This window comes from Montipora foliosa, chromosome 14 (assembly GCF_036669935.1).
Source record: "Montipora foliosa isolate CH-2021 chromosome 14, ASM3666993v2, whole genome shotgun sequence".
NCBI classification, from domain to species: domain Eukaryota; kingdom Metazoa; phylum Cnidaria; class Anthozoa; order Scleractinia; family Acroporidae; genus Montipora; species Montipora foliosa.
In genome coordinates, this window is record NC_090882.1 from 12,123,531 (window position 1) to 12,133,530 (window position 10,000).

Genomic DNA, 10,000 nt, shown 5'->3' on the forward strand with positions numbered 1-10,000 from the left:
CTTTTGTTCTTTCCGCTTTTAGTTAAACGGAATGTCTAACATGATGTTGTGCTTGGCCTCCGTTTCAACCTTGTGTTGTATCAGCGCTGATCGTTATTTGGCAGTGGTGCGTCCAACGCGCTACAAGCACCTGTTGACGCCGAAGAGAGCGACCCTCATGTTGATGATTGTGTGGTTTGGCTCTCTGTCTTTCTCCTTTGTACCACTGATCACCGATTATGAGTTCCACCCTGGAATAAATAACTGTTTCCCCGCGTGGCACCGCAGTTGCGTGTTGTACACATTCATCGTCATCTTTGCGTTTGGCGCACCCCTGGTAACACTCCTCTCAACCTATGGAATGATCTTCCATTCTGTGCGACGGCATACCAAGAAAGTCACTCATTGGAGAGTGTCCTCTAGGACCACAGGCTGGTTACGTGATATCTGTAATGGGACGGACACCACCGCATCTGGTGCTCAAGCCTCGTCTGCCTCTCTTAATGCTCACGAGGAAGCGAAAGAAACTCGTCATCGAAAAAAAGGGATTTCAGCCGATAAGATATCGGAAAATTTGATGCAAAGTTTAAGTTTCCTCGGAGATAAAGAGGATTGTTTGAAATCAAGACATGGTGACAAAAAGAACCGGTCACTTTCCATGGGCTGCAACCACACCAGACCGGATGAACATTTTCAGGAATTGTTGTTTAAACTGCGTGCAGCAGCACCGAAAACAACACAAATAGAAGAAAACCTTCAGCGACGCCCACGATTGTGTTCTTTGAGTTTGAATTTTTCCGTCAACCAACTCGTCGCACGAACAGTATCTGTCATGGCTTGTCCTATTCGTGCACAGAGCAATGGTACCGAGAATACGCAATCAATAGCTAGATCACCGAGCCTGAGCTGCGTAAATTCAAGCGATCCGAAAGAGTTGGTGTCTGAAGATTCGAACAGGCCTCCAATGGAGCAATGTCTTTGTAAAGGAACAGCCCACAGTTCAATTTGTCTCACGCTAACTTCAGCCTCTACTCCTGTTAATGGCCCAGACTCTGCAGGGACATTGTCTTCGGTGTCCAGTGAGTTTGTGCCAACATCAGAGGAGGTTTCTTCCGACTTACTGCAGCGAATGCGAAGAAGCGTTTCAAGACCTCCAACACAGGACTCTCAGCAATGTTCTTCATGCAGGCATCCCAATACCTTTCTTTTGCCCTCAGCTGCATCATCTACCTCCGCACATTTTGTAAGCGTGTCATCTTCGTCACGTTCACAGCCCTCACGAAAGAACTACGACTTTCAACCAAAATCTCTGAGCTTGGAAAAGTCACAAGACCAACAGCCGAAAAAAGGAACAAAGTCAACTCAGGTAGCCCCGTTGGACAAAACAAGCTCACCTCTGGTGCGGCTTCGTGCCATCACAAAATTCAAGGGAAAACTTCGTATAAACAGGCTTCCCCGGGAGTACAAGATCGCTAAAATAGGATTCACATTGGTGTTAGTGTTCTTCCTTTCCTGGGGCCCTTATATGATGGCGAATAATTGTCAATACTCTATTAACAACCCACTGTGGGTTCACCGAGTTGCTATGTGGATGGTGTATTTGTCTTGTGTGTTAAATCCTATTCTATATGCATTGTCAAGCAGACACATCAGGCTGGCCCTCAGTAGCCACTTAAAATGTTTAACAAAGAGTTAATTGTGTGAGCCACTTCCATGCGAACTAGCCTCCCACGCAGACACTCTTAGGGCTTTGTCACGCGTTTCCCCACGAGCGTTTTCTGAAACGAGTCGGAATTTACACAACGGACTTCCAGATTCTGAAGTGCACTTTAGACCTTGAGCAATTTTGCGTACGGTTTGTTTTATTTTTTAAATCGAAGAAACACTGAGTACGAACGATCGGTTTCAAACACAAAAGCATTGACTGAAAAATTTCAAGCTTTTCTTTTTTCGCTAGTTCCGTTCATTGCGCTTGAAGGTAATGGTTCTCGTGCAGTTCAAATACACTCGCAATACTTTTATATTTGTATTTATATATTTCCACGGCGCTTTCAATTTTAGATGAAACGACACCATACCCCTGCTAAGCACTCGCAATTTGACTCACGTACGGTGGCTTCAAAGGGACATCAATAAATCTAGTATTTTTTTATACAAGTTCGAGTTTGAGTTTGAGTTCGAGTTCGACTTCGAGTTTGAGTTCGACTTTGAGTTCGAGTTCGAGTTCGAGTTCGAGTTCGAGTTCGAGTTCGAGTTCGAGTTCGAGTTCGAGTTCGAGTTCGAGTTCGAGTTCGAGTTCGAGTTCGAGTTCGAGTTCGAGTTCGAGTTCGAGTTCGACTTCGAGTTCGACTTCGAGTTCGACTTCGAGTTTGACTTCGACTTTGAGTTTGAGTTCGAGTTCGAGTTCGAGTTCGAGTTCGAGTTCGAGTTCGAGTTCGAGTTCGAGTTCGAGTTCGAGTTCGAGTTCGAGTTCGAGTTCGAGTTTGAGTTCGAGTTTGAGTTCGAGTTCGACTTCGAGTTCGACTTCGAGTTTGAGTTCGAGTTTGAGTTCGAGTTTGAGTTCGACTTTGAGTTCGAGTTCGAGTTCGAGTTCGAGTTCGACACGGTCTCCACCTTTATTCAGCGGGCATCGCTAACGTACTGACTCAACTATCACCAAAGAGATGGTTATTCCCAGCTATTTACCAATATCGCGTGTTAACGTCAACGACCGTATCCTTTAAACTTTGTTGAAACTATCAGAGGGTTCTTCAGTAGAAGTCAGCCATCTAATGATAGAGGTTGAGCCTTAACATGCAGTTACAGGTAACGATGCGATCAAAGAATACTTCAATGCTGGTTTTCAGTATGCTGAAATTTTGGGTTTCCTGTACATTTTAAATGGCGTGTCTCTGAGGTTAGTGTTGCCTTTGTAGTTGGAACATTAGATGATTGGCATTGATTCGTTGATAAAATCATATGTAATGTGTATTTACAGCTTGAGGCAACTAAAACGTATTCTCAAGGCTTTGGGATTGTCACGAAGAAAACGGCCGAGTGAAATTTCGAATGTTGTAGATGCCATTGAGGTAAGGCTAGCATAAGTCTCTTAGATTTACATTCGTAATGTTCATAGATGCCGTATGTTTCTAACTGAAAAAGGACTACGTATAGTATGCAGCTCTCTTTTATATTTATTGAGGCAAAGTCATGGAAACCGAGGTCCTATTCCTTACGTTTACAACTGTCTTAGTTATTGCACTATTTATATGTTCAAGTATACAAAAATGGATATTATCTATTTAGATAGAACTCTCTGGAAGTGGAAGCTGTGTTGGTTATCGCCAAATACATCAACGCCTCCGTGATGACTATGGCCTTGTCGTGGACAGGTATTTCTAAATTGTTATTATTCTCAATATGCCTTCATTTACACGAATAGTGGAGGGGAGCAAGTAACTGGCATGGTTAAAGTCGTTGCTATTTAGGCTATTTTAAGACATCTTACTGGGGCCGAGTAACAGTAACGTTTAGTCAGAGGCTCACTAGGCTGTTTTTATTCTTTTTAAAGGAATACAGTTCGTTTAGTAATGGGCCACCTCGATCCAGATGGAGTGTTAAGAAGAACTAGAAAGAGATTTATTCGGCGCACATATCACTGCAAGGTTGAAGTTACTGTATTTAGCTTAGTGAAACATGAAGTATTTTGCCATTCAGTTTGCACACCTAGAACCCTTTTCCGCGGAATTGCTGTTTTTATGTATCAGTCAGTGGAAGAAATACTTACAACTCTTAACAGTTACCTATTTTCACGACCACATGCCCTAAACAAAATAATTTTCATTGTAGGGTCCAAACTTTTTGTGGCACATTGATGGCTACGACAAACTGAAGCCATTTGGCTTTGCCATTCATGGAGCAATTGACGGGTATGTAGTCTATCAACATATTCATAGAAGTAGCGTTCTTGAAAAGCAAGTTTTTCGGCATATTTTAATCAAGCTGTTTCTTTTCTACAATAATGCCCTTGAATGAGCTAAAGAAGAGTTGAATTTGTAAATTCCTCAAATGAAGTATCCGTACTAAAACAGGGACTCGATTTCCCAAAGATCGATTGTTATTAGCCGCCTAACAAAAATACGACCACTACAGGGAATAAATAAAACCACTACCAGTAACGTTATGTGTTTACGTGGAATCGGATTATTATACTGGAATGTTACTTAAAACTAAACAGGCTATGTTTTCATGCAGATACTCCAGGAAAATATTATGGCTTGAAGTGGCACACACTAACAATGATCCATATGTTGTTGGTAACTACTTTGTGGAATGTGTGGAGCAAATTGGAGGTTAGTTTTGTATTAGTGAGGCCATATGTTTTGGGGTTTCTTAATTATTCATGAGTTGATTTTGTGTTATCATCTTTGTCCCGGTAAGGAGCCCCTGTTGTTGTGAGAGGTGATTGTGGAACTGAGAATGTGTATGTTGCTGGAATTCAAAGGTTTCTACGCAGAGAATGTCAAGACGACCTCGCCGGTTTTAACAGTTTTATGTATGGCACTTCAGTGGCAAACCAGGTCTGTTCAATTACACTGTTTTATTGGGAAATGGCTTAAATTACAGGGGAAAAGAAAATAGTTTGAGTTAGAGCAATTTAATTTTGAGCTAACCGTAGATCAAAGCTCTCTCGACGAAGTAGTTAAAAAAGATAACTAAAATAGTATTCTATTTCCACACAATTCTCATTAGTTATGGTATGCCAAAGTTGATCCAGCGATTTTAGGAAAATAGAACAAATGTCACCTCGAATATGAATTTTCAGCAAAGAAAGGTGGGAGCGTGGGTCGTTCCACCTTCATCCTTGCTTCGTACAAACCCCATCATTACTGAGAGCTTGGGGTTAAATGTGATCACAATGTAATTAAAGTGTCAAGAAAATTTGCTGGTGTTTCAATCACTTTGTATTGGAATGTGATCTTAAATATCATTTCATTTGAGCTCGGGTGTAAGTGACGTTGAATTTGTAAGACGGTGACTTATGAAGTATGTGTCGCCCTGTTTTAATTGTTGATAAGATGTTACAGCAAACTAGGAAAATTAATGTGAATTGTGCTGAGAAATCATGATTTGATGTAATCTCCCTCCCCCACCCCCACCACCTCTCTAATAACCGCTCACTAATTGGCCCTTTGTATAGTTTATCATATTTCTCATTTAACATTTTTTGCATTCATGAAGAGGATTGAGGCATGGTGGTCTTACCTTAGAAGGTCAAGCACGACATGGTGGATAAACATGTTTAAGGTAGGATGGCCTCTTTCAGCGTAGCTATCAGATAGATCGAATGACAATGAAAATTATGGTGTGCTATGCAGTATCCATTTATTTAACTTCACAGAAAATTGATTATGGCTTTATGTTAATTTACTTCTAGGAGCTTAGAGATCAAGGGTTATTTGACGACTCCCATATACTGCATGTGTAAGTTTAAATGCATTCTTTTCATCTGGTGTGTATGCATACATAAGTGATATTCAATACCTCAACATATCATGTGCGTGGGTGTCTTCCGAGTTGGCAAGTTGATATTTCGAGCCACGTGGAATTTAGCAAAATGTCCCCTCAAGTTGTTACTTTACCAAATAAAGGATTATTATTCCACTACAATTTTCCTCTCCGTATTCGTTCTATTCTAGACTGCCGAGTCAAACCAGTACGCTACACTATAGAGTAAACGATCAATTCATATTTTGCAGGTTATCCCGACCTCGTGTGTTAAAAGGAGAATAGTGGAATAATTCTATGTTCATAATCACTCATTATACCAACTTTTGTTTTCAGAGAATGCTTGAGATTCTGTTTTATGCAACCTATTCAGACTGAACTCCATCGTGTTGCACGCCATTGGAACACTCACAAAATTCGTCCATACTCACACCAAGAAACGCCCCATGGAAAACCAGATGTGTTATTCTTCCTACCGCAGTTAAAAGGTACTAGGTAAAAACAAATTAAGGCGCGCAAACAATAAAGTGTAGTCCTAGAATACAAGATTACCAATTATGGTAATAGGTATAACAAAGTGGGCGATTCCATATAAAGGAAGACTCGCTCAGCAGGATCGCTGGTAAATGACGTGCATATATTAAAACTATATCTTAAGAATTTGATCTGCCATAGTGTGCTTGTGGCCATCATGGTTTCAAATAGATAAAGATATCTAACCCCAGCATTCACAAATCCCAGTGTTTTCCAACATATTTTACAACGAAGATGTTGTCTCAACAACGATGTCACTTTTACTTAGATACGCGGGACTACAAGACTCTCGTGGACAGAGAAGACTTGGAGGTCGTAAGAGATTTGTACTGTAAGGACCGCGCAGAATGTGGATGCTCTGATGAATTTGCCGAATTCTTTATCATGCTGATGGAAGAGAATGGAATTGCTAACGAAATCAACACCCCTGAAGAAGCAAGAGAACTTTACTTAGTGCTACTTACACTATCAGAAAATGAACTGTGAATGTCGGATTTTATGAAGAATCAGTCAATTCTTATGCTTCATAAACGTGTAATTTAATAGCAAGTTAATCGAACTTACACAGTTTCACAAGTTCCCAAACTTCAACAGCTATCTCAAATTAACTTTAAAAACACAGAAAAGATTTCAATGATTTTATGTGTACTTTAACGTTAATATATCAAAGCTCCACCTATTTCAAAAGAATGGCAATATAGGTTAACTTTTCGTATAACACAGAACCCTATTTACAGTCCTGGCCTCGGTTGTTGAAAAGGTGGATAGCGCTATCCACTAACTGGATAAATCACTATCCACTGGATAACTAAATTGGTTTTGATACCGTTCATCCTCTGGATAATGATTTATCCGTTGGATAGCGCTATCCAACTTTTCAACAACGGAGGCCTGATGTAAAGAACTGTTTCGTACAGGAAATGGAGTAAAATGTTAGAGAAATTTCCGGGACTGTCTTTTTGGTTATTGAATCTTTTACAAGGGTGCATACTTAGCAATCTCTAACAATATTATAAACACATAATAAGTGAAATCGACTTTAACACAATTACAGTCCTCGATTGGTCAACTCCAAATGGCAACCTTTCTGGCTGATAGAGAAACAAACAAAACAAAATCGTTTCCGCAATGTTCAAATATATGAAACGATTCCTAACACAATTTCAATGACGTAAGTTTTTAGCGTACCATTGCAACCTTTACCGCCAGGCTCTCTATCCGCGACTTAGTCCATCAGATCCCAAAAGGCTGTGTTTGTCAAGTAATAATCGAGGTTGGCGGAGAAATGTGCGAAGCTGTTATAACCTTTCGGCAAAACCAGCGAACAAAAGCAAGTTCTCGCTTTTGGTCTCATTGCGGCTTCAGACATGTTTTCAAATTGCACCGCTATTTTCTTGTTGGGTAGGACTAAGTCACCACCTGTGCAAAAACGTAAAAAACGACTCAACATTTTGGTGTCTGCCGCTTTCAAGTATCGCACTAGCCAGGCGGCAACTTGCTCCTCTTTCTTGTCAGATATCACGTAAGTAATGCTCTCTGTAACTTTTGTAGAGCTTGGCGTCGTTTGGCTGTAGATCCCCCCTATTTCTTCTTTTGTGACGTCTGTCCAAAAGTTTCCCATCCCTTCTCTGATCTTTCCAAGGAGATAGAAGGGTTTTTGGATCAATTCCGATCTCGACACTTGCTTCACAATTTGAGGGAGATTGCTGGCTGTCGGAAAAGTCGTCACATTGTACTCAGACAGGATGTCTAGAATGTCGTCGCTGGGAAACGGACCCTCCTCTCGACCCTTTGTGAGTACCTGACGTTCCCTCTCCGGCAAGAGCTGTAAAAATGAGGTGACTACTTGCTGCTCGCTGACTTGACCAAATAATGTCTGAATTATCTGTGCCTCTGCCACTTGAACTGGAAAAGTTCCTGTCAGAAGAAACTGATGACTCATGATTCTTCCCACAGCCACGTAATCCTCGTCTGTTAAGGAAGGGCGTGGTACGAAGGCAAATTGCTTATTGCCTTCGCAAAACCGCGCTAAGAAGGAGTCCCAGAAGGTGGAAAACACCTCTCTCAAAACGCCATCCCCAAGAGCAGTCTCTCGTAGGAAAGAAACGGATAACGTAGAGCATAAAATGCCGTCATCTTTATAGAGTGTCAGTAGCTCATTCACAACATCGTGGCGGTCAATTATGACAATTCTGCCAGGCAATAAACCGCCAAGGTGCTTGATCCGTTTTTCTTCAAGGGACTGAACTGCGTGGCTGTCAGAGTCGTTTTCGCCTTGCAGAAGCTGCACAGGAGGGGTGTCGTTGACTTGCTCGACCTCATAGCTGGACAGATCATCTGGCGAAGGCGATAAAAGTGTCATCTGCTCTTGAACGTCAGACAAAGTGTCTTCGTTTGCGCCTTCAAATTCCCAACCGTCAAGAAAATGGACGTCATTTTCATCCCTGCAGAGCGGTATGGGTTCTTCCGCCACCGTCATATTGATAATGGTGTTCTTAACTGTCATTATCTGGTCTTCGGGATACAGGGTTGAAGATGGAAAGGCAATCAGACGGAAATGTTCCGGTGTTGTAGATAGGGAACCGACCCAATCATAAATTCCTGAAATCGTACCTTCAGGACCAAATGCTCTGGTAATCACACCCAAGATGTTATGACGTACTGAAACCCTCACATGAGGTTCGTTGCCGCTTGGTTCCAAAGGGCAGCGCAGCTCACGCCTCTGCCGAAGTCTTTCTAGTCGTTCTGCCTCTTCCTTGGCCATACTCACTTGCCAAGCAAGGTCTGCTTTTCTTTCCTCTTTGCGTGTTTGCTTTCCTTTGTCTGCTTTAAGAGAAGCCTCTACCGCCTTCTCAAGGTCTTCAAAATATTTTTGACGCTCAGCAGATGTTCCAATAAGCCCGTCATTTTCACCAAAATAAGGGCTCGTTGTTGGGCTTGCTTGAAAATCTTCCGGACGCTCAGTTGATGTTCCAATGAGCCGCTTATTTTCGCCATAAGAGGAAATGGTTGGTGGGCTAGCGGCATTTTCCTCAAAGGTTGCTTTCATCAATTCGTCATCAGAAGAATCATCGGCTTCAGAAGAATCGTTTTTGTCTCTGGTTAACAAGTAAAGTCTTGGCACTGGAAATCCTGTCATCTGCTTATACTTTTCAGCAGTAAATTCCAATGGTCTGCCTCCGTCGTTCATAAATCTTACAAACTCGCCACTGAAATTTCCAATGTCAATGCTCATTTTTTCCATCGGACCAACTGGGCTCTTACCGTCAGGAAAGAAAAGACTAAGCGCGATGTCCTGGCAATCGTCTAAAGATGCAAGGCGCGGTACTTTGTAAGTACGGGTGCCACCTCCGCTGTTGCTCTTCATTTGCACAAAACCACGACCACTTCTCCAATGCTTCCAACCAAACTCAAACTTCAGGGTTGCAGTCTTGGCCATTTTTCTATTTGACCCCCCGTCGTTTTCTGGTTTTGCAGTATCATCCACGTGTCGTTTATTACCTCTTTTACCCTTACTCTGTCCGAGGATTTCTTTAATTTTAGCAATTTTCCGCTCTCTGTCCTCCGACATTTTGTTACTCTTGCGATTACAAAAGGCTTGTAACTTTAGTCGATCACCCTTAGCCGTCAATCCGAGGTCTACAAGGTCCTTGTCATTCATAATAACCACAGCCGCTTTATCAATCTATAATTTAATGGAGTTCAATAGAAGATTAGCAAATAAATTAAAGAGTCAAACATAAATTTATGCGTAAGACAAGTGAATTTACTGTTATTGGTTTTATTTCACGACATGTTAAAAAAGTACTATAATTTGACACTTGCATTTAACCGACGCAGTGCAATTGTATTGCAAACTACAAATACAGATCAACTTCAATGTGGGGCTTCATTAGTTTCAAACCCAACTCAGTGTACACATACATTCCTATTAGTATTATGGTGAAACGCAACCTCAGTGTGGGGATATTGTCGTTATCAATGGACAAACACATTACAT

General features: G+C 41.5%; 3 protein-coding genes across 3 annotated transcripts in view; 2 read left to right on the forward strand and 1 right to left on the reverse strand.

Moving 5' to 3' along the window:
• Positions 1-2,124, forward strand: part of LOC137984793 (uncharacterized) — an 8,497-nt gene extending 6,373 nt beyond the window's left edge. Inside the window, exon 2 of the mRNA XM_068832077.1 lies at positions 23-2,124. Coding sequence (XP_068688178.1) covers positions 23-1,675 — 1,653 coding nt within the window. The 3' untranslated portion in view covers positions 1,676-2,124. The remainder of the gene's footprint in view (positions 1-22) is intronic.
• A 204-nt stretch (positions 2,125-2,328) lies between these two features.
• Positions 2,329-7,201, forward strand: LOC137984916 (uncharacterized). The gene is made up of 11 exons (XM_068832251.1): positions 2,329-2,875; positions 2,957-3,047; positions 3,265-3,350; positions 3,530-3,623; positions 3,808-3,887; positions 4,213-4,310; positions 4,399-4,538; positions 5,200-5,265; positions 5,396-5,442; positions 5,803-5,954; positions 6,269-7,201. Exons 4-11 carry the CDS (start codon positions 3,549-3,551, stop codon positions 6,484-6,486), a joined length of 876 nt encoding a protein of 291 aa, XP_068688352.1. The 5' UTR covers positions 2,329-2,875; positions 2,957-3,047; positions 3,265-3,350; positions 3,530-3,548; the 3' UTR covers positions 6,487-7,201.
• A 20-nt stretch (positions 7,202-7,221) lies between these two features.
• LOC137984434 (uncharacterized) overlaps positions 7,222-10,000 on the reverse strand; it is a 4,890-nt gene continuing 2,111 nt past the window's right edge. Inside the window, exon 3 of the mRNA XM_068831610.1 lies at positions 7,222-9,685. Within this exon, the coding sequence (XP_068687711.1) occupies positions 7,226-9,685 (2,460 nt within the window). The 3' untranslated portion in view covers positions 7,222-7,225. The remainder of the gene's footprint in view (positions 9,686-10,000) is intronic.